The sequence below is a fragment of the Phoxinus phoxinus genome, assembly GCF_949152265.1.
Source record: "Phoxinus phoxinus genome assembly, chromosome: 20".
NCBI classification, from domain to species: domain Eukaryota; kingdom Metazoa; phylum Chordata; class Actinopteri; order Cypriniformes; family Leuciscidae; genus Phoxinus; species Phoxinus phoxinus.
In genome coordinates this window covers 17,046,266-17,069,123 of record NC_136895.1, presented here as the reverse complement: position 1 = coordinate 17,069,123, position 22,858 = coordinate 17,046,266, and the positions used below count along the sequence as shown (strand labels likewise).

At 36.2% G+C, this 22,858-nt stretch overlaps 2 protein-coding genes across 6 annotated transcripts; both read left to right on the top strand.

Moving 5' to 3' along the window:
- The first annotated feature begins 101 nt into the window (after positions 1-101).
- On the top strand, positions 102-14,233 carry nrd1b (nardilysin b (N-arginine dibasic convertase)). 5 transcript variants are annotated; one of them, XR_013795366.1, is made up of 32 exons: positions 102-208; positions 400-569; positions 1,255-1,441; positions 1,924-2,005; positions 2,451-2,604; positions 2,692-2,765; positions 2,855-2,950; positions 3,039-3,161; positions 3,254-3,311; positions 3,408-3,481; positions 5,717-5,786; positions 5,934-6,011; positions 6,110-6,230; positions 6,310-6,368; positions 6,585-6,639; positions 6,735-6,839; positions 6,921-7,044; positions 8,519-8,605; positions 8,687-8,806; positions 8,890-8,941; positions 9,033-9,183; positions 9,283-9,410; positions 9,487-9,649; positions 10,621-10,652; positions 11,163-11,301; positions 11,391-11,438; positions 11,527-11,579; positions 11,665-11,748; positions 11,842-12,049; positions 12,514-12,603; positions 12,753-13,483; positions 13,528-14,233. XR_013795366.1 is itself a non-coding variant. In XM_079593139.1 (31 exons), the coding sequence occupies exons 2-31, from the start codon at positions 415-417 to the stop codon at positions 12,975-12,977; spliced, it is 3,195 nt and encodes a 1,064-aa protein (XP_079449265.1). In that variant the 5' UTR covers positions 102-208; positions 400-414; the 3' UTR covers positions 12,978-13,600. The 5 variants fall into 5 exon arrangements, 2 of the variants coding, with proteins under 2 accessions (XP_079449265.1, XP_079449266.1); XR_013795367.1 differs by having other exon boundaries at positions 1,255-1,463; positions 1,873-2,005; XR_013795368.1 differs by having other exon boundaries at positions 186-208; positions 346-569.
- A 14-nt stretch (positions 14,234-14,247) lies between these two features.
- axdnd1 (axonemal dynein light chain domain containing 1) lies at positions 14,248-22,833 on the top strand. The gene is made up of 25 exons (XM_079593141.1): positions 14,248-14,567; positions 15,064-15,233; positions 15,575-15,678; positions 15,771-15,873; positions 15,956-16,041; positions 16,130-16,186; positions 16,371-16,479; positions 17,184-17,305; positions 17,387-17,527; positions 17,613-17,717; positions 17,834-17,954; positions 18,074-18,175; positions 18,251-18,417; positions 18,500-18,554; positions 18,649-18,883; positions 18,968-19,184; positions 19,379-19,472; positions 19,910-20,109; positions 20,197-20,281; positions 20,379-20,480; positions 20,569-20,712; positions 20,824-20,937; positions 21,018-21,109; positions 21,189-21,319; positions 22,621-22,833. The coding sequence occupies exons 1-25, from the start codon at positions 14,468-14,470 to the stop codon at positions 22,749-22,751; spliced, it is 3,087 nt and encodes a 1,028-aa protein (XP_079449267.1). The 5' UTR covers positions 14,248-14,467; the 3' UTR covers positions 22,752-22,833.
- Positions 22,834-22,858: the final 25 nt, after the last annotated feature.

Sequence of the window (22,858 nt, the reverse complement as noted above, 5' to 3'; positions counted from 1 at the left end):
TTCATATTTTGTTTTAATTCAATGATTTTTAGGTTTACGTTTAGTCAACAACAACAGCTCTGTCTCGGCCAATCACATTGGTTCTTGTTTTTTATGCCAGTGTATCAGCCAATGAGATTTCAGTGTATTAGGTGTGCTCAACATGAGCGTTAACCTCTTATATACTGTCGGCGCAACATCCGTAATCCATTCGACAACAGAAAGGAAGGTATGTTACTTAATTGAATGCAGAAGTTTATTATTAAAACGTTTTTTAATGTTGTGTTGTCTTGACGCAATCCTGAAAGGGATTAGAAGCTAATGGAGTTTTGATACAGAAGATGACGTAAAGTGTGTTCGTGACAGGTGTCAATCATAGTCTGCGTTTGGACACTAACAGGTGTGGTTTGTCACACGCAGCGTGTTTGAGTGAAAATGCCCCGAGCTTCCAGTTCCAGTGGACCTGCGGCGGCCTGTGAAGTGTCCGGTCCAGAGAGCGGAGAACCTCCACCAGCTCGAGCTGAACCACCAGAGTCTGATCAAAGTGACCCGAGAATAATCAAATCACCAAACGACCCGAAAGAATACAGGTAACATTTATAAATATATTGTTATTGTTCACGTATACATTGTATCATTATTATTAGTAAATATGATATAAATAAAATATATATATAAAAAAAAATTAAACCATCATTTATTATGGTTATTATTAGTTTATTTTATTAATATTTGTATTATATTATCTAATTTATATGTACATTTTGAAAAAAATATACGATTATTTATTTATTTATAATTTAATCGTTAAATAATAATAATATTATATTATTCATAATGTAAGCAAATAATATACAATATTGTTTTATTAATTTTAATTTATATTAAATTATATCAAGTGTATTTTTTAGAACAAATGTATGAAATTGTTGTCATTTTCTTTTATTATTATTAATAAAAAAATCTATTAAATATTATAAAATAAATAACAATTTAAATGAAAACAATTGTATTTAAAAAAAATAAAATATAAAAAATATTATTAACTGTATTTTGATACAATTTTAAAAAATAGTTTTGTTATTATTCGTTTTTATTTATTGTATTTATTCATATTATCAAATGTATTTTTAGAATTAAAATGTATTTAAATGTTTTTTTTTGTCATTAAAAAAATATTTTTTTATTTTAATAATACATTTCTAATTTATAAATGTATGTTTTTTTTTTTTTAATGGTTCTTTTTCTGACTAGAAGTAATTAAACCTTTTCCAGGTACATTGAGCTGAGCAATGGACTCAAAGTGCTACTCATATCAGACCTCACCCAATCAGAGAGTAGCAAAGAGCCGGCTGACGAAGAAGAGGAAGAGAGTGTTGACAGTGAGAGTGCTGATGAAGACAGGAATGACGTGAATAAATGCAGTGAAGGGAAGAAGAAGAATTGCCGTTCAGAGAAACAGGTGACTGTCACTTCTTCAGGCCGTGTGTCCACCAAAGCGTTTTTTCATGTGGCTGGCGTGTTTTTTCAATTGTTTTCAATGGGAACGCCATGTTTTTAGAACGCCAGGAGCGTAACGAGGCGCTGAGCGAGTATTTAACAGCGTTCAGCGTTTTTTACAGGTCGCCGAGAGTTAAAGAATGTTCAACTTTGGGAAAAACACAGTGCTCATCACTGTCACTTTTTAGCCAACCGTCCAATCACAGTGGAGGAGGGGCGGGACTTATACCACACGGACCATGGATATTCTGTAGCATAGCAACGATGTGTCTCAACTGAAAAAAAAACTGCGCTGCCAAAACGCTCTCAAGCGCCCGCAGCTCGGCGTTTTCAGCAGAGAGCCTAGCGTTTTCAGCTGGCTAAAAACGCTTTGGTGGACACACGGCCTTACAGTTACTTCATTTATAAATAGATCTAATACCCAATATCTTCTATCTTCCCTAGTCCGCAGCTGCGCTCTGTATCAGCGTGGGAAGCTTCAGTGACCCTGCGGATCTACCCGGTCTCGCTCATTTCCTCGAACACAGTGCGTTGATTGACAGCAAAGGGCTCATTTACTTCATTCTTACTAGGGCTGTAACGATTAATCGCGATTAATCAAAATTCTAAATAAAAGTTTGTGTTTACATAATAAATGTGTGTGTATTGTGTATAATTATTTTGTATATATAAATACACACACATGCATGTATATATTTAATAAAAATGTGTTATTTATATATAAAATAGTTCTATTTATATATAATATAAATCATATAAAAATATATATGCAGTATATAAATGCAAATATTTCTCAAATATATACATGCATGTGTATGTATTTATATATACAAAATAATTATACACAATACACACACATATATTATGTAAACACAAACTTTTATTTTGAATTTTGATTAATCGCGATTAATCGTTACAGCCCTAATTCTTACCTTTTTATTTCCTTTATATTCACATTGTTATTTTTCCAGTGGTCTTCATGGGCAGTGAGAAGTATCCGGACGAAAATGGCTTTGATGCTTTCCTGAAAAAACACGGAGGAAGTGACAACGCCTCCACGGACTGCGAGCGGACCATCTTCCAATTTGATGTTCAGAGGAAATGCTTCAAAGAAGCACTGGATCGGTGAGCTAAATATTCAATTATCGATCACACTTTATTTTAGGGTGTCCTGCCCCTTTAAAAACCTGCACTTGCATTATTTGTCCACAGGTGGGCGCAGTTTTTCATCTGCCCCCTGATGATTCCTGATGCAGTTGACCGGGAGGTGGAGGCCGTAGACAGCGGTCAGTAAAAACACGTCACAAAAACTGCACTGGTGACGCGTGTCAAAGTTAATAATGAAATGTAATGTAGCTAAATTCTTTTTTAACAGAGTACCAGATGGGCCGACCATTAGACTCTAACCGCAAAGAGATGCTGTTTGGAAGTTTAGCAAAAGCCAGTCATCCAATGAGCAAGTTCTTCTGGGGTCAGTCGCATGTTCATAATGTTCTTTGATTATGCCAAACAAGAGAATGATGGTCATGATATTTGTCCATCCCTTGATATTTCCCCAGGAAATGCTCAAACACTGAAAGACGAACCCAGAGAGAAGAATATCAACACTTATGAGCGTCTGAGAGAGTTCTGGAGGAGATTTTACTCTGCTCATTACATGACGCTCACTGTGCAGTCCAGAGGCAATGAGAATAAATCATTTGTCTCGGAATTAATACAGTACTGTCCTCATACTTGCATCAAGGGTCTAATTTTGGACACTTTATCCTCATAGACACACTTGATACCCTGGAAGAATGGGTGCGAGAGATCTTTATTCAGATCCCAAACAAGTACGTATGCTAAAGTCATATTTCTTGCCAATTATGTCACCCAGGATTTATTTTAATGTTTTTTTTTTCTTTTTCTTTTTTCTTTTTTTCCCACAGTGGCCAGCCACGGGTGAATTTTTCAGACCTTCAGGATCCATTTGATACCCCAGATTTCAACAAGCTTTACCGAGGTAGCGTTGGATTTCACATTGTATAGCTTGTGTCAGTTAGGTTACCTAGAATCTTTTTACAAAGCTACATTTAACTTTAAAGGGCACCTATTATGACATTTAAAATGTTCCTAATGTTGTTTAGGGAGTCCCCAACAACAGTTTTACATGCATGCAATGTCAAAAAACACTTTTGTTTTCGTATAATATGCATTTATTTTTACCTGATTTGCTCACCGACTCCCAAATGATTCGTTCAACGACTCATTTTTTCAAACCCCTCCTCTGCGCGACGCTAATCTGCGGTGATTGGTCAATGACCCAGCAGTGTTTACAGAGATAATACTTATTGTTTAACACGGAGTACAATGATGCTTTTATCAATTAAATCGTGTTATAATAATGATTATATTCCACTGCTTTGTAGTTTGTAGTAAAAAATTAAAAATAAGATAAAGAATTTAATGTTATGTTAGCGAGCAACCCAGAGTTCATATTGTAAAAGCACAATCAGTCTTTGTTTGCATTAGCCCGATGCATAAACATAACGTTTTTACAAAAAAAAAATGCAGTTACGTTACTACGAGGTATTACTCTGTTTAAGACAACTCCGAAAACAACGACAAACACTTCACATATCTCAATACAATTGCCATTGAAGACCTAGAAGCTAAACGGTGCTTACACAACAAACAAAATCATTATTAAGCATGCTACATAAAACATAAAAGCAACAATTATTAATAACACTTACAGGTTGTGATACGGAGGAGGAAGCTGATGCAAATACACTTGGAACTGAACCTTCCTTCAATATCAGCGGCTCGCGAATCCAAGTTTGATTGCATTTAAAAAGCAATCGTCTTCAAAATGGCGCGAACAAAGCACAAGGCTCGGACTATAATTCTGTGGTATAGTTGTATATATGAATTGTAGCCACTTAGTCTTCAAATGCTCCTCCTTGGGCAGATTAAAAAAGTTTGCTTTTGAGTCGCACTTCAGAACACAGCGTCTCGTCGCCATGAAGTTTTCCCTGCTGGCCTTGGAGCGCAATAAGTGGGCGTATCGTATTCAAATAACTTGACAAGTTGACGTCATCTAGTCAGAGAAAAAGCTTCGGTCTTCTAACGATTCATAAAAATGACTCTGAGTCGACTCTTACTTTTGAAAGACAATAACTTTATATACGGTGCACTTTCATATTTCAAACTTTGCAGGATGTTTTTGTTCACTTAGATCTATGTTACACACTACATGAAAGGTAAATTTCAAAATTCCATAATAGGTGCCCTTTAATTTAATGTAATATTTTATGTTTTAATTTAGTATGTAATTTAACGTAATATTTAATTTAAATATGAAATATTTATTTACATTTCAAAAAACATGTAATAATACTAAATTAAATATTAAATATAAATATGGCATTTTAATACATTTTTGTTTATAATTATATTAATTAAAATGACATGATTTATATTTAATATTTAATTTAGTTTTATTACATATTTTTTTTAATGTAAATAAATATTTCATATTAGTTTTTTATTTGAAAATAAAATTAAATAGATAAAATAAATTACTATTGTTGTTATTTTTATTATTATTTTTATTATTAGTAGTAGTAATAAAAGCATATTGATATACATTTCATAAAGTAAATAATTTGTTATTATTTTTATGTTGTTTATATTTAATGATATCAAAGGTATATTTGAAAATAAAATAACATTTATAAATTGTTGTTTTTATTTAGTTATTTTAATAATAATAAGTGGAATATAATAAAAGCATATTTTAATACATTTAATAAATAATTTTTAAATAAAATTTCTTTCACTTATTAAATTTAGATTTTTTTAATATTTAAAATTAAATTAAAATAAAGAAATTATATAATATAATATTATTTACTGGTATATTATTATTATATTAAATAATATTATATAATAGTTTTATAAAAAAGTGTTATTAAAACTTAATTAAATATTTTTAAAAATATATTTACAATTACATTTTAATAGAATAGTATATTTATATACATTTATTTAAATAATACAATTAAACAATTTATTTTTATCACTTGGGTTTCATTTTATGCTAACTGTTGAACAACATACGGAGTTGATAATGAATATCATTATTTATGATTAAGTGCCTCCCAAATCTAGGCCTACTCATGAGTTGGTGAATTAAGTGAGCATTTGGAATGTATGAATAATATAACTATACGATAACTATATGTGTCGTTTTCAGTGGTGCCAGTGAGAAAAGTTCATGCGCTGACCATCAGCTGGGCTCTTCCACCTCAGGGCAAACATTACAGGTCAGTAACACATCCTGACAGCTGTCAAAATCTATCCACCATGTAAAAGTGTGGCCAACAAGCTTCTTAACCAGGACATAATGGCATAATAGTACAAGTTTGCATTAGGCTGAAGGCAATAAAGAGTGTTTGTGTTTGTACATATAGAGTGAAACCCCTGCATTACATTTCCTGGCTGATTGGTCATGAAGGAGCTGGAAGTGTATTGTCTTTACTCAGAAAGAAGTGAGTTTGACTTTCTGTCCATACTTGTATCATTAAACTGATCTCTAATGAATCAGTTTGAATCCAATGAGATGAAATGAAATGCTCTGCATCTGAAGGTGCTGGGCTATCGGTCTGTTCGGAGGAAACAGCGAGACGGGTTTCGATCAGAACACCACCTACTCCATCTTCAGCGTTTCAGTCACCCTGAGCGACGAGGGCTTCCAGAACTTCTTCCAGGTCTCAAAAACTCCTCAGTTGTTTTTATGTGGTGTGAATCATTATATCTTAATAATGAAATGTTTTATTGTGGTTGTAGGTCATTCATACAATCTTCCAGTATCTGAAGATGCTTCAGTCTATTGGACCTCAGCAGAGGTGGGCAGAAGATCATTGAAACCTTCTGCTTTTTATAAAAAATGCATTCAATTAGAAAAGGATTTCAACGGCTGATGCTGAATATGAAATCCTTTTTACAGTAAATATGGTTATTGAGAAGAAAATAGTCTCTGAAGAACCTTTATTTTTAAGAGTTGGTTTTGTTAAATACAAAAACGAAAACCTCAATATTCTCTTGGTTATGCCTCTTCTCAGAATCTATGAGGAAATCCAAAGGATTGAAGCCAATGAGTTTCACTATCAGGAGCAGGTGACCTGTTTTTCCCTCGTTCTCTTGAGTGAAATCATCTAAATTCATAACAGTCGCAGGTCTTCAACTCTCATATTTATGTTTTTTTGTTCCAGACGGAACCAATTGAGTTTGTGGCGAACATTTGTGAGAACATGCAACTTTTCCCAAAAGAGGACTTCCTGTGTGGAGACCAGCTTATGTTTGAATACAACCCAGAGGCATGGCATTGTCTTTTGTACTAAACTAGTAATGCTAAATATTTTATGACTGCTGTTCTGATGTTTAATCTGTCATTGAAGGTCATCTCAGCTGCTTTGAGACTCTTGACCCCAGTGACGGCCAACATATTACTGCTGTCACCCAAACATGATGGTCTCTGTCCGCTAAACGAGAAGTGGTTTGGGACGCAGTACAGTGTTGAAGGTAAACCACAACAATAGATCCGGGAAAGGTTTGGCTCTATTTTTAGGGATGCACAGACGTTACAATTCTGGTAGATGCTGTTAAATGATAACCAATATTGTTAAAAGATATTAATTTCTTGATTAAAATTTTTAATATCAAAGTTCAACATAGTTTTGGCTGAAATAAATGAAAAATAATACACTGAAAAATAAACTTGGACGAAGATATTCTCAGAATAAAAATAACCTCAAATAATGCAGAATAAATAAGTTGGCTGCTTTTTATATTCTTTAGATATGATATGACATAATATAAGTAGAACTAAAATTCTTGTTGATGTAGATAATTTTATCACCAATAATTGATAAATGGACAAAGTGTATTTTAAATGCTACAAGAATTTAGTGATGAATGATAAGATAGTTGATGGATGGTTGGTTGGATGGATGATAGTTGATGATTGGATGGATGATAGATAGTTGGATGGGTGGATGGATGATATATTATTTTGATGGATAGCTTATGAAGTTATGATAGATAGTTTATTTTGTTTAAATAAAAAATAAAACGCTTAAAAAAGTCATTTTAAATGCTACAAGAATTTAGCGATGGATGGATGATAGATAGTTTTTGGGTGGATGATAGGTAGTTGATGGATGGACAGGAGATAGATAGATAGATAGATAGATAGATAGATAGATAGATAGATAGATAGATAGATAGATAGACTTACAAAAATAGTTGGTTATGTGTCATAAATATATAAATGAAATTAATTAATTAATAAATAAACCAATAAATGTTAAAAATAACAAAGAAAATTTTCATGATCTGGCATGAATAAATAAATCTACAGTATATGAATGCTAACAACGTTTTTTTTTATGTGGCACAAATAAATAAAAAATAATTCATCTATTTCTATACCTTGGTGGTCTAAATAAATTGAAAATAAACACTAAAAACAAAAATTAATAATTTTAAACTCTGCATGTGAATTGAGGCACCACAGCATTATATATGTACGCTAAGAAAAATGGATATTCATTTAGAGGTTTGGTGAAGATAACATTAAACGTGTTATGAAATTAATAGGGATTTTAAGAAAGAACTTTGAGTGAGTGTTGGATGACAGCAAAGATAATCTAAATGTGAAAATAGAGGAAATTATCATGTACAATTACATACAATAATAAAAAATAAAATAAATTACCACCTCGTGAGAAGAGTCACAGTTTATACTCAAGACTTAAATTAAAGCTTTGAGAACAAATGGAGAACACAATGGTCAGCTTTTTCTTCTGCAGGATAGTTATTTTTCTCATTTATGTTACATGTTTTTTTTCTCTTGTGTTCCTAACAAAAAACAAATAAGTAGCAAAATATATATATATTTTTTTATAATATCGGCTGATAACCAATATGGCACCGATATATCACGCATCAGTTTATTATGTTTGACACTTAATCATGAAGTGTTATACCTACACAGATATTCCGCAAGAATACAGTGACCTTTGGGCTGGAGATTTCCCGCTGAACCCTGACCTCCACCTCCCAGTTGAGAACAAGTTTATAGGTCAGTTCCCATTCCATTCACTGGAGGTTCACTCCTTTCTTTACGTCAGTTTTCACCTCAGTTCTTCTTCCCCATCCACAGCCTCAGATTTCACCCTCAGAACATCAGACTGCCCTGACACGGATTTCCCCGTCAAAATAATCGACAACGAGAGAGCCCGTCTGTGGTTCAGAAAGGACAACAAGTTTAAAATACCCAAAGGTACCTTAATAATGAGAGAAACTCAATGAGATAAACCCAATAAATATTTCCGAAATTATGTCATTATGTCTGTTTTCCGATAGCTTTTGCACGCTTCCAGCTGCTCACTCCAATCATACTTGAATCTCCTAAAAAGTGAGTTGTTCCTCAACAAATTGAATTCATAATTCTCTACCAATCCTGTAATAAGGCTCAAATTATACATGGACACTTTTTCCTCTCCCAGTCTGGTCCTGTTGGATCTTTTTGTGAATATTCTGGCTCATAATCTGGCGGAGCCGGCGTACGATGCAGTTGTGGCTCAGCTGGAGTATACGCTAATTCCTGGAGACCACGGCCTGTTCCTCAGACTCAAAGGATTCAACCACAAACTGCCTGTGAGTTCAATAGTTTCTCTGATTCTTTTTGAATCTGTCACTCAAATGAAATTGATTCATTTGAACAAACTAATTCTGCCAGTTTCGTTCATTCTTCAGTTGCTTCTGAACCTGATCGTAGACCACCTGGCCGACTTCAGCACCGCTCCAGATGTGTTCAGCATGTTCACTGAGCAGCTGAAGAAAACCTACTACACCATCCTCATTAAACCAGATCAACTTGGAAGGTGGGTAATCGCAGATTTGAAACCACCAGCGATGTCCGTTGGCGTCAGTCGGTCTCATTACTTTGTATTATTTCAGAGATGTTCGACTGCAGATTCTTGAGCACCGACGTTTCTCTGTGATGCAGAGGTATGAAGCCATCATGGCGGACATCAGCGTGGCTGATCTCATGGACTTTGTGAATCGTTTCAAGGCCGAATTACACATAGAAGGACTCATACAAGGAAACTTCACAAGTACCGTGAGTCTAATGCTTCATCTCTTCCGTGAGCACTTGACATAAAAAAACATTTTCCTTTAATCCTCCCTTGTTTGGCTTATGCTACTCTGAGCAATGCCTGAACTTTGTATTTTGAGCACTTCTTGCGTTATTTTTGCCTCTTCACGATGACTCGCTTGCTGTAGTCCTCAGTTGTAAGTCGCTTTGGATAAAAGCGTCTGCTAAATGACTAAATGTAATGCTGCGTTCACACCGAACACGAATTGAGCGTCAAATTTGCTTCTATCGCGTCTAGTTGAACGCTTGAACACTTTGAATCCACTCGGGCCTCCAAAGCGAATTGGACGCGCGTATAAAGCGAGCGTTTAAAGCGAAATAGACGCGCGTTCGAGGCGAAATCCGCTTCTCTTGTGGGAGGGGCAAGTGCTAGGCAGTTGTCTGTTTGCAAGATGGATGATGTTGATTGAGCATTAATCGAGAGACTCACCGCTCTATATTTGCTCTGGAGAGCAGAACAGCGGCGTAGGGGTCATCGTCGCCATACTTGGGTCCACCAGACCCTCCGGAGGCGCACCCAGTTTGGTGAGTTTCACCACTTGCTCCAGGAACTGCGCCTGGATGAGGGCCGCTTTCAGCGTTACTTCCGCCTGTCCTGTGCCCAGTTTGATGACCTGTTGTCCCGCATCGGAGCGAGTTTATCATGCCACTTCACCACGTGACAGCAGCAAGCAAGCTCCTGATTGGTTAACGCGGCGTGAGCAGACGCCAAAGTTCAGATTTTTGAACTCGGGCATCAGACGCGAATCCGCTTCAAACGCGTGTATGCACAAAAAGCACCAAATAAAATCACTCGCGCGTATCTTGACTTAACATGGAAATCACTCGCTCAATTCGCGTTCGGTGTGAATGCCGCATTACTGATGATTTATGTCATTTTGAGCAAGTATTTACACTATAATCACAATTTTTTTGTACAATTTCTGCACCAACAGGAATCCAAGGAATTTCTGCAGTATTTTATAGAGTAAGTGGGCTGCTTTTTAAATTTGTTAGATGTAAATATGAAAGAAGTAGAGTATAATTGAATTATTTAAGTTATATAATGTTGATAATAATGGTTACATGTAATGCAAGTTACATTACTTGGTTACTTTTTGGACATAAAATAACTAAATTAAATCACTTTTTATTTATTCAGAATACTTACAAAATTCTACTTAAAAATAGTTAATTTTATATATTTTATAAAATTTTGAGGTAGCACGTTACATGTAATCTGCATTACATTTATTAGGTTACTTTTTGGAAGTAAAATAACAAAATAAAATCACTTTTTAGAAAAATGTTTATGTATTTAAATTATATATTTAAGAGTGACATTATGGGGGATGAGCTGCAAACGGAAGTGCGAAAAAAATGTTGAGAACCTCTGGGTTAATTACATGTAGAATTTATAGAATAATCTCTTTTTAAATTAAGTAACATTTTTGTTTATTTATTTACTGACAAATACAACATCCTTGGTGTTTAACAGCAAACTCCAGTACAAAGCTCCTCCAGCTGCACTTCCTGTCCTGTTCAGAGTGGTGGAGTTACCACAGACGCACCACTTATGTAAAGTCCAGTCCCTCAACACGGCAGACGCCAACTCAGAAGTCACAGTATACCATCAGGTACTAGTCCATGTGACTTTCAGATCTTCTCAAATCCTTTCATAGCTTTATGTAAGGAACATACTAAAACATTGTTGTTGTTTATCCAGACAGGACTGAAAAACCTGCGAGAACATACGCTGATGGAGCTGCTTGTGGTGATTTGGGCCGTCGCTTAAACTGAAAGTATATGTATCGTCCTTCTTTTTTTAATACCTAAATGCACTTTTTTTGTGTGTTTGCCAGATGCACATGGAAGAACCCTGCTTTGATTTCTTGAGGACAAAGGAAACTCTAGGGTCAGTTCTAAGCGCCGTCCTTCAGACTGTGTTTCCTTGTGTGAATCTTTCTTCTTCAACGGATCTTATTTGACTCTTCCTTCAGGTATCAGGTGTATCCCGCCTGCAGAAACACCTCCTGTGTCCTTGGCTTCTCAGTGACCGTCGAGACTCAGGCGAGCAAGTTCAGGCAAGCTTCACGTGGAAAACTAGATGTTTATCTTCTAGTTCTTTTTTTCAATGAATATCAATAACATTTTATTTTTGCCATGTACTCTCGTAGCACTGACTTTGTGGAAGATAAAATTGAAGCGTTTCTAGTCAGCTTTGGGGAGAAGATGAATAACTTATCGGACGAGGCTTTTCAAACTCAAGTGAGCGCTCTGATCAAGCTGAAGGAGTGTGAAGACACGCAGCTCGGGGACGAAGTGGACAGGAACTGGTTTGAAGTGGTCACACAGCAGTATGTCTTCGAGAGGCTCAATAAAGAAGTGAGAAATCAGTCCATATATTCTTGTTTTTTTATATTATTAATGGCACCATAGCGGTTGTCGTCCAGTGTTACAGATTATGGCATCAGCCCATACTGGATAATTGGTCAAGCTAATTTCCTCTATTTTTTTATTTATTTATATTTGCTGTCACGAAGTTAATCTTAAAAAAAAAAGTCTTTAAAAACACTAATTTATTATATTTTTCATACTGCACATTATAATGTGATGCCTTAACTCACGCATTGAAAATTACTGATTTTAGTTTTCATTGTTCATTGTTTCAACTTTTGTTTTTAGTTTTTAAAGTTTTATTCACTTATTTGAATACATTTTTAAAACTGTCCATTTATTGTTTGGTTGTCATTTTAATGTTGGTGCATTTATATTCTTATTCAATCTCCTGCATTATTTGAGAAGTTTTGTATTCTGTGAGAATATCACATTGTTACTCTACCCGACAGATTGAAGTCCTGAAAGATGTCACCAAAGATGAACTGGTGTCTTTTTTCATGGAGCACAGGCATGGAAACAGTAGAAAACTAAGTATACATGTATGTTATTTATTTGTTTCTATTATAATCTATTTAAAAAATGGGCCTTTTGAATTTTTAAAGGGTCATTGAGACGGTAGAAAATGGTCATGAATGTTGAAACTGTTGATCATGTTAACATCTACCAAATGACTCTATGATCCATGCAGGTGGTTGGATTTGGAGAGAAAGAGAAGGAAACCCACGGAGATGATCAATCCTGTTCTGCCCCAGAGACTCGGGATGCAGAAATAAAGACGTCCTCATATGGGAATGTGTCGGAGCTGATCTTCCTCCCCGCCTCGCCCGTTCTTGCCAAAGCCACCATGATAACAGACATCCGCGTGTTCACGTCTTCCCTCAATCTGCACCCCTACCATAAAATCCTCCTGTAGACTGAAACCTGCTCAGAATGACCCACAGCTACCTCTATGAAAACTGTGGAAAAATACTTTCTGTCTGTCGTAATCGATGTTAAAGGAATAGAATACTGTAGTTCACCCCAAAAATCTAGGTGTATGACTTTCTTCTGTCAGCCGAACACAATAGGAGTTATATTAAAAAAATATCCTGGCTCTTCCCAGCTCTGTAATGGCATTTAATAGTGCCCGAGTTTTTGAACCTCCAAAAAGTGCATCCATCCATCATAGAGGTAATCCATACGACTCCAGTTGGTTATTAAAAGCCTTCTGAAGCAAGGCCATGGGTTTTTGTAAGAAACATATCCATATTTAAAACTTTGCATTTAATCAAGTGACACATAAGAACTCTGTTGTTGGAGTTATCCAGTTTTTCCATGTATTTTAGAGGATTAAAAAAAATTCAAATAGCATATATACATGTATTAGATTATCAGGGATAAATGTGCATATCATTAATATTACAGTCTTACTTTTTTAAAGTAATAAAAACTGTGAATAAAAAAGTGGAGATGTGGACACAAAGCCTTATGTCAAATTTGGATGATGTGGTATTTAGTATGTTTTATTCAGCAGTCTAACAATTAAATGTTCATTTTAAAAATACAAAGTTTTCACGACTTTTTGTTTAAAAAAAGGTAACAGGCTAACTGTTTGGTATTTTTTGTATACTACTGTAGTATTTATTCATATTTTTAATTATTTAAGTTTAACTTTTAGTAATTTTCTCTTTTTTAATGTTTTTTTTTTTGGGGGGGGGGGGGGGGGTGGATTCTAAATTTATTTTATCAGTTTTAGGTATTTATATTTTTATATAGCTTTTTATAAAAAAAAATTAGGGGGTTTATATTTTATTAATTTATTTAGATTTGTAATGTTTCTATAGCTTTACATTTTATTTTATTTTTGTACTTCAACCTAATTTTATTTCAGTTAGTTGCCAAAGCAACATTTCTAATCTTCGTTCCAGTTTTAGTTTTTCATGTAATAATTATGTTTTATTTTATTTCAGCTTTATTTCAATTACCAAAAAATATTTTGTAGTAGTTTTCTCTTTAGTAACAACGCCGGTGGCCAGCAACCAGTTTGTGCTTTGTTTGGCTACCATGGCATCAATTACCCGCTAAAATATTCATGAAACATCTTATGAATATTTAAAAGGCTTAATTTTATTACAGGAAAGAACATATGTTAGCAAGAGAATAAAAACTATCTTATTAAAGTATTATCTTCAGATTAGTCTCTCGAGTGTGATTTAGTTACTGTGGAAAGTTATGTAGACACGCGACGCGTCCATGGCAACAAACTTTTATTAGCTGCTCGAGTGGGAGCTCGTGCACAGTAGCGAGCGTCTGTGCGCATTCTAGCATGGATAACGGTAGAAAGTGTAATGCTTTCGCGCATTTACGTCTTTTCTGCGGTTATTCGAGTGTAAATAGTGTCCTGCTAGTTTAGACAGCCTCAATATGTCGGTGTCTGTCAAGAGCAGCCCGTCTCCTCCGGATCGGGCAAAACCAGAGAGTCGCAGGACGAAGAGATCGACTAACGTTACTGCTGTCAATAACAGTGAGGAAACTCTTATCCGTGATCAATAATTACAGATTCCACTTTACATAATATTTGTTTGACTTAATATTTATTTGTTTGTGTGTTTATTTATTTGAATGGCCACATCATTAACTTTAATCTTAAAGGGATATGATAGCTCACCCATATACAGGTCATTATTTAATTACTCACCTTCAAGTTGTTCCAAACCTGTATGAGTTTCTGTCTTCTGATGGACATGAAAGAAGATATTTTAAAGAATGTTGGCAACCAGACATTTGACGTAGCCATTTACTTCTATAGTATTTTTTTCCTTCTATAGAAGTCAAAGGGTGCTGTCAACTTTCTGGTTACCAACACTTTTTTTCTTAATAGCCTATTCTAAATGTATTCATGTAATTTCACCAAATAAGTTTTTTTTATTATTCCTAATATTCATTTAGCACATGTGCCACATCACAAACCTTTTCTGTTATTCTTATTTATTTACTTATGTTATTATTCATCTGTCTAGTGGCCACAGAGCTTCCTCAGTTGAGGGAGAGGACACCTATAAAAGACGGAAGCCTGCAAGTGCGTGACGATTTAATCCCAGACGAGCTCCTCGCAACTTTAACGTCCACCACATGTCCTCAAGACAGACTCGGACCCCTCAGATTAACCAAAACTCCTAAGGACTTCAAGGTTTGTGGCACTTGAGTATCTTTCACCTTGATTTTGCCAATATCAACATTGATCTGGGAACAACATTACTGTCTGCAAATTTAGTCCTAATCCTATCCCTACCCCTATCCATAAGTCATCCCTAAAATCAGAGGGAAATGATAGGTGTATAACACTGATGTAGAAGTACCTAACCCTAAACTTGATATAAACTGTAAATGTGTCCCTCAATCTGATTGGTTGATTGGAATGTTGTTCCAGGATCGAGAAAGACATTGATCCAGGAACATGTACTTGGTAAAATAGCGTTCACCAAAATTGTTTCTAGTAACTGAATCAGCTCTTTTGACCTCTTTCACCAGGTATGTTTCATGCACCGCCCTGATGCAGTGTGGCACCATCCCACTAGACGCAAGAAATACCAATACTTTCTCAACCAGCCAACCTCTCTGACTGGAGCTGGAAGGTTGGAGTGATTCATTACACATAACGCATACATTTATCCATAATACACTGAAGACATTTTCTAGCTCACTGTGTTTGTTTGAATCTGAACAGAGACATATCCTTTCTCTGTGATGCTCTGGTGTCTCAGAGGGACCGAGTGTCTCTCCCACAAATGGACGAAAGAAGCTCTGCTCAGTTTCAAGGAGATTACAATGCAAGTGACAGGAGAATAAACTGAATTTGATGCAGTGTCTTTGTATATGTTGTAACTTCATGTTGTTGTTTTTGGGTCGAAGGACTCAAGTTCACTGGAAACTTTAATCCCAGAAGAATATCACATCATACAAAACAAAGGCCTTAAGGGACTGCAGTGCTATGAAGAGTAAGTGAGTCTGCTTTGGTCAGTGACAACAGCTCTCTTTTTGTACTACAGCTAAATGTTTGCCTTATTTATTTATTTATTTATTTAGCAAATTCACAGTTCTCCTAGAAGATGACAAGAAGAAGCTAAGAGTCTTTCCATCATTGTAAGTTGCTCCAACATATTTATTTAAGATTCGTTCATTTATTTAAAAATGATCAATATTTTAAATATTTATAATATTTTCTAAACAAAAACTAGGAAGACATGTCATATGTATGTCTACTTTTGCTTTATTTATTTGAAATTATTGATATTAATATTTATAATATTTTCTACACAACCACTAGGAAACCAAGCGGTCGTCTTGAGGTGATTCAGTTAATGAAGGTGATGGACAATATGTTGGAAAAAGCAGGTGTCAATCAAGAGTTTCACGAGCTAACCGAAATCTCACAGGTTAGTTTTTTCATTGGTTTTTAAAAGGCTCATGACATTAGAAATCAAATTTGTCTTTGTGCCACTAAAACATCCTGCAGGTTTTATAGCTCCTTATTACAAATAAAGCATTTAAAGGCTCGTTTTGATATTGCGGAATTTGTGACGTCACACAGGCAAAACATTGCATACTTGCTCCAGTGCAAGAATCGACGAATAGTTTGAGATCAACGCACCATAGGCCCCGCCCACTGGCATTCAGTCGCTTAACGGCTAACATTTGCCTATACTGGATGTGAGCGTCACGTCAGAAGTTAATATAACCCATTATAATCACTGATGCTTTCTACACTGGATACAGTATACAGATGTGCGTTCAGTTTCTGACATTCAGTACTCCATGCGCTTGAGTCTGCAGACAACAGGACAAATGGAAGAGTGAATGAACGTTAGCTTTGACAGTTTAAACAGCTAGTTTGTGTCTCTGTACAGACTTCACATGTTCCCAGCGTTGGAAACAAGCAGATGGTTGATTTTATTGGTGTCGCGGATCGCGTTGAAGGATTATATGTTTGTTCAGAGGATTTGGTTTTGTAAACGAGGCGCTGTGTAATGGAGAGTTCGCAAAGAAACTTTTGTTGAAAGATGAAGCAGCCAGCTGGATTGGATCTTACAGCAGCTGCATCACAAATCGTAAATTATTTAATAATGCTTTGTCTGTTCAGATTGAAAATTTACTGGAGCTGGTTAGAATTGAGCAGAACATCTACAACATAGTATTCCACGAGCTAATCCGCCAGGTCAGCGTTGAATGTGCCGAGAGGGGTCAGCTCCTCGCCAAGCTCAGGTCTCCATCACTGTTTTACCACTTCTTTTCCTTCTCTATTTTCATTAGAGAGTGACTTCACTTCCTCTTTCACTTGTCTAGGGAGAGGTATGTGTCTCTACTCGACCGAATCCCACGGCAGGTGAAGGGTCTGCACACAGAAACCTTAGCGCAGAAGGCTCTAGACCGCCGGCTCACTGAAGACATCATTCACTTCAAAAGCTCCATTGCAAAGCTTAATATGTAAGCTTAACACAACTTAAAAATTGACAATTGAGTGATTTTTTTGTGTGTTTTTTTTACCGTATGTATATTTAATCTCTAAAAGGGACCTGAGTTCTTTGAAACAACATGATGAGAGTGTGTCCAAAGAGGCAGAGGAAACCAAAGAGGAGCTTGCCAAAGCCATGGAGGAGTCACAACGCAATGCAAAGTGCGTGAATGAATCATTAAACCAGTTTATTAGTGTGAACGGAGTGTTTGCTACGGATTCATATTGATTTATTGAAATTTTATATCTGTCTGGTTGAAATAACATTCATTCTGCAGTATTGTGGCAGAATACCATGAGCTTTATGAGCTGCAGAGGAGGAGACTTGAAGGACAGATGTCCCAGCTATACGATGAAAGAGACCTCTGGAGAAAAGCCACCTACAGTCTTGCAGTCAAGGTGATCTTTTGTCACATTCCCCTTGACCTGTTAGATAACAAGCTCAATTCACTAATTTGGACTTCGTATTGAAATAATTTATAATATTTGAGTCTAACTGTATCACATTTTTCTTTCAGGTAGTAAAGATAAATAAACTTCATCTGGTCAGACGGCTAAATATTAGTGAGCAGACCTGGGCTAAGACTGCAGATCGTTTCACTGGTTTCCTAACAACGAAGGTACACTTACAATACCTCTTACCTCAGTCTGTCAAGACTATAACTTGTATATATCCATGTTATTTTTATTCACAGGACTCGGAGGATGTATCCCATATCATGGAATTGACTGACCGATGGAAAGATAAACTGACCGACTTCATGAAGAATCTCAGAAAGGCTGAAAGCAACCAACGCGAGACCATCAAATCTGTCAACGCTAATTTTGCCAAGTGGCTCAAATTTTATGAAGATAAATCAAGGTCAGTGAAGAAAATGTTGCCTTTTTTCTTTGTATGTGTATGATTTTTATTGACTTTTATTGGCTCTCTTATGGTTCGTTAGGAACCGTAATATGAAAGTTGACGAGCTGTCTGAAGACCTGAAGCAATGGTCAAAGGTTAGCAATCCTTTTTTATTTCTTACTCTATTATCTTTGTAAAACTGTTTAACTTTAAATGTAAAAATTATAGCTATCTATGTTCCAACTATAGGAGTTGATGCAGCAGTGTGAGCGTTATGGAGGGGAGGACCTAGTGTCTGGTCAAGAAACACTTGAAATGTTAACTAACCTACAAGAGTCCTTGGTTGAGGTTTGCCTCCAGCTCTTTAGGAGACACCCTGGTCTAGATGGAGTGCCACCTAAAGGCCAGGAGGCCATGAGAGAGCTGGCAAAGACCATCACTGAGCTCCAGAATCAACTGGGAATCCGTATCAATGGAGAAAGTGGTAAGAACCAAGGCCTTTGGTTCCTGACATAAGTCTTTTTTTTCTCCAATGGATATCAATGTCTGCTCTTGATTGTTAATGCAGGTATTCACGCAATGCAAATGTTGCTTATTGAAACTATGGAGTTCTGGTCGAGAAGGTTAAAAGCCTTGAGTGGACTTCCAGAGGAGCAGTCTTCGGGTGATTCGCTTATGTTGGAAGAAGCTCTTGGCAACATGATGAATATGTCTGAGGAGGCTCTGCTGCTAGTGGACAGCACACAGTTAGAACGTGACAGGGCTAAAAAGAAACCCCACACCAAGTAAGAGAGATCTTGACAAACCTAGTAAGTACCTTTCTATGTACTGTCTAAATTAGCGGCTACTTAGGCAGCATCGTAACTGAAATGGAGCCTCATAAGTGACTGATTTGGAACAATCTACATGGACAGAAACAAGACTTGATTCATGTTTCTGGTTGAACCATGTCCAATTTCCCTGTTTGTGTCTGTGACAGGATTGAATTGGATGATGTCTTCAAGACAATGAAGGAATTCCTGTTCTCTCAAGAAAACTTTTTCCACTGTGAAAATATGAGGCTTCGTGACGAGGTACAGCACAGACCCGTGTAACGTTTCTTTCATTCCCTAAGTCAGGGGTGTTCATACCTGTTCCTGGAAGTCACCTTCCTGCAGAGTTCAACTGACCTGGGCTGCGTTTCCCAAAAGCATCGTAAGCCTTAATTGATTGTAGAATAATTCCCACTAATGGTCTCTACGATCAACTTAGACGTACAATGCTTTTGGGAAACGCTGCCCTGGGTTTGACAAGACAAGCATCACCACTCATTGCTTAGAGAAGGATTTTAAGCCAATGGTCTCTATGATCTACTTATGCTTTTGTGAAATGCAGCCCTGGACATTAAGAGTAATTAGCTGTTTCTGGTGTGTTATCTAGGACTCGAGTGAAACTCTGCAGTAAGGTGGACTTCCAGGAGCAGGACTGGACGCCCTAAGCCATGAGTAATGATCTCATCTTGTGTTGGCAGGTAGCTTCACTTCACACAAAGGTGATTCGCTGGATGGTGGACCTTCTGCTACTAATGGTGCCAGTCCATTCGCATGACCAGGAACCGCATCTTCCAATGCCCGAATTGAACGTCATTGTGGACGTGTCTGTTGAGAAGCTAGAGGAGGATGCTAGGAACCTCTCGGGGAAGCTTGACTACTTTTCTAAGTATATCACAAGGTAACCTCACTAAACTCAACATCTTGAGAGGATTCACCGTAGCTAGTTATGGTTAAGTTGAAATTCATTACACAACTTGTCGTGCAGCTCTTGTCAGGCTGTTGTGGAGGAGGTGATCCGGAAGAACACAACTGACACAGAGAATGAGTTGTATCAACTAGCCAAACTTCAGGTGCTTAGCAATTAAGATCTCTTTCTTGAGTAGCTAGCAATATAGATTGACATCCTGCCTGAAATGCCACTGCGTCTTGTGCACTGTGTTTGTTCAGAAAGAGTGTGGTGAGTGGGTGGAGACCTGCCGGATACTACTGTCAGATGTGAAGGGAAACATGGTAGAACTGCAGTTGTCTGGAAAAAATGTAACACAGCCTGTGAGTGACATCTGTATTGACTCTGTGGTAGAATACAGCTATGTCAACTAGAACAAAATGTGAATAACTTCCTTGTACATCTTCTTAGGTCGAGCAACAACCAGAGGAACCTACCGAAGAAGAAGGAGGAGAAGAAGAAGAAGGAGAAGAAGAAGAAGAAGGAGAAGAAGAAGATGAACCAGCCATGAAAGATTCCATTGGACCTTATTCTTTCCAAAGAGCTGATGAATATGTAACTAACACCTTTTCACATAAGCTTTTTGCTTGATAACCTTATAGCTAGCTTGGTCCAATGGATTAGCACCCAATAACACTATTAAATGCCACCAAATCGCCTGCACAGGGGGATGAAACAGCCAGCAGACATGACAAAGATGGCTCAGTCATCAAGCTAGTTGGTTATGATGGCAATATCACGGAGAAGAACTTAGGAGAGTACACCGCCCAACTTAGAGGGGTGAGTATATCGTATCTTCTCCATGTGATCAGCTTGCCATCTACAGAGTGTAAAGCATTAATCATCAAAATCTTTTCTAGACTGAAGAACTTGTGCTGTCTCCTCACACTGAAAATGCCCAGGATGCCTTCAATGCATTAGAAACAGTGAGAACTCTTCAGCAAGAGCTTCTGTAAGTATTAGCATTGTGAACTTAAATTTCTCTTTAATGAGATCCCATAGTTCTTTTCTACATAAGCTATATTTTCCAGAGAGGTAGAAAGGCGGGCTATAAGTGCGGAGGAACGAGCGTTAAAGGCAGAGGAAGACCTACAGGCAGCTCTGGACAAGATACAAGATCTGGAGAGGCAGTTACAGGCTCGTCCCAGTGTGGAGACCAAGTGTAAGTGTGTCAGGGTCTAACATTACTGATACTGAACAAGATGGGTAAAGGTGCAGTCACATATGTTGTGTGCACAAAGGTCCATTGTCTTTTGTCTATTGTCAAAGATGTAACAAAATATGAAGCACTGGTCACACAGAAGTAACTTTCAAATCAAACAGCTTTCTGTTGTTCAATGTGGCAAATTTTTTGTGTGGAAATCTGTCGATTCCTATTGAAATTTGGATTTTGCCTCTGAAAATTTGCTAAACAGCGGTAAATGTGACCGCACCTTAATTTGTGTTGGAGATCTTTTTAGTTTTATTCTTAGGCCTTAAATGGGCTTTGAAGTAGTTTCTTGCTATTTTAACCCTCTGGTTTTCGTAAACTTGGTAAAGGTTTTGGCACTTGCTGTGAACACACAAAAAAAACCATAGACGTGATTCGAAAAGGTTTTAATGGTCCTGAAAAAAATAGTCACAATTTTATTGTTCGTGGTCAAAAATGGCCGTATTGGAAATGAATGGGAGATTAATTTCATCTATTGGAAATGTTTGGTACTGCAACCAAAAATGTTTTTACTGAAAGCTAATTTTTTAAGATATCAACTTCAAATGTGTAACACAGCTTGTTTAGATTTATGGATTTTCTTTTTTTTCTTTCATAGTTTTAGAGAAAAACGTGTTTTGGAAAATATATATTTCATAAAAAAACTGAAAATTGTATTTTTGTGCATTTTCTTAACAATAAATATAAAATGATATAACTTTTTTCAAGTTCACTTTTTTAAACTTTAACTTCAGCAATAATCTGCCATGTGTCATCTTAAAAAATAATTTAAAAAAAAAGAGGCCAAACTTAAATCTGTGCTCCAAATTCAAGATTTATGACTTAAGTTGGAAATGTATTTTTCAGGTCCATTCTCAAAAAGTGAATAAATGAATTTTTTCACTATTTAAGTACTGCATAAATATAATTTAGTACCATAAAATCCCCTAAAAATATTAAATTAAAAACATTATCAAACTAAAATAATGTACAATCATTTTATTAAAATAAAAAAATCTAATTTTTGACTGACATGTGAACAATAGTAGAGGGTTAACAACATTTTACCCCTGAAAATGATATGTTACAATTAACAATTGCCGTGTTGAAGCCATATGTATTTTAATGTTGCATCCACACCACTAGGTGTCGGTATATAGTTTAAGTTGGTCAAATAAGTAAACAAAACCAATAAGAGTGTCTTTGTTATTAATGTAAATAGTGTATAGTATATGATATGAACTGATCTATTTCTATTTTCTGACTATTTTTAGTGAGCAAGAAGAAGGTTCCACCAGCACCCAAGACATCCAGCACCCCTGTCGCAACTTCTGAAGCTCAGAAGACAAGAAGTCAGAAATCTGAAGCCAGCTCAAAACTGTCCAGAGACACCAAGAAACACTAAATGCGAATAAAAACCATACTAGGGCTCATGTGGGGCAAAGTAATAAAGTATTTAATAGACACATCTGTATTTAAAGTGTGCTTGTATTGCACATATCATTAATGATT

What these genes read in the sequence shown, in the direction of transcription:
- nrd1b (XM_079593139.1), top strand. Translation starts at nt 415, where the DNA reads ATGCCCCGAGCTTCCAGTTCCAGTGGACCTGCGGCGGCCTGTGAAGTG. An exon ending in TTTATTCAGATCCCAAACAA is followed by an intron (nt 3,312 to 3,407) that starts GTACGTATGCTA and finishes TTTTTCCCACAG; the next exon opens with TGGCCAGCCACGGGTGAATT. An exon ending in GTAGAAAACTAAGTATACAT is followed by an intron (nt 12,604 to 12,752) that starts GTATGTTATTTA and finishes TGATCCATGCAG; the next exon opens with GTGGTTGGATTTGGAGAGAA.
- axdnd1 (XM_079593141.1), top strand. Translation starts at nt 14,468, where the DNA reads ATGTCGGTGTCTGTCAAGAGCAGCCCGTCTCCTCCGGATCGGGCAAAA. An exon ending in TCTCTGACTGGAGCTGGAAG is followed by an intron (nt 15,679 to 15,770) that starts GTTGGAGTGATT and finishes GAATCTGAACAG; the next exon opens with AGACATATCCTTTCTCTGTG. An exon ending in CTGGTTTCCTAACAACGAAG is followed by an intron (nt 18,176 to 18,250) that starts GTACACTTACAA and finishes TTTTATTCACAG; the next exon opens with GACTCGGAGGATGTATCCCA.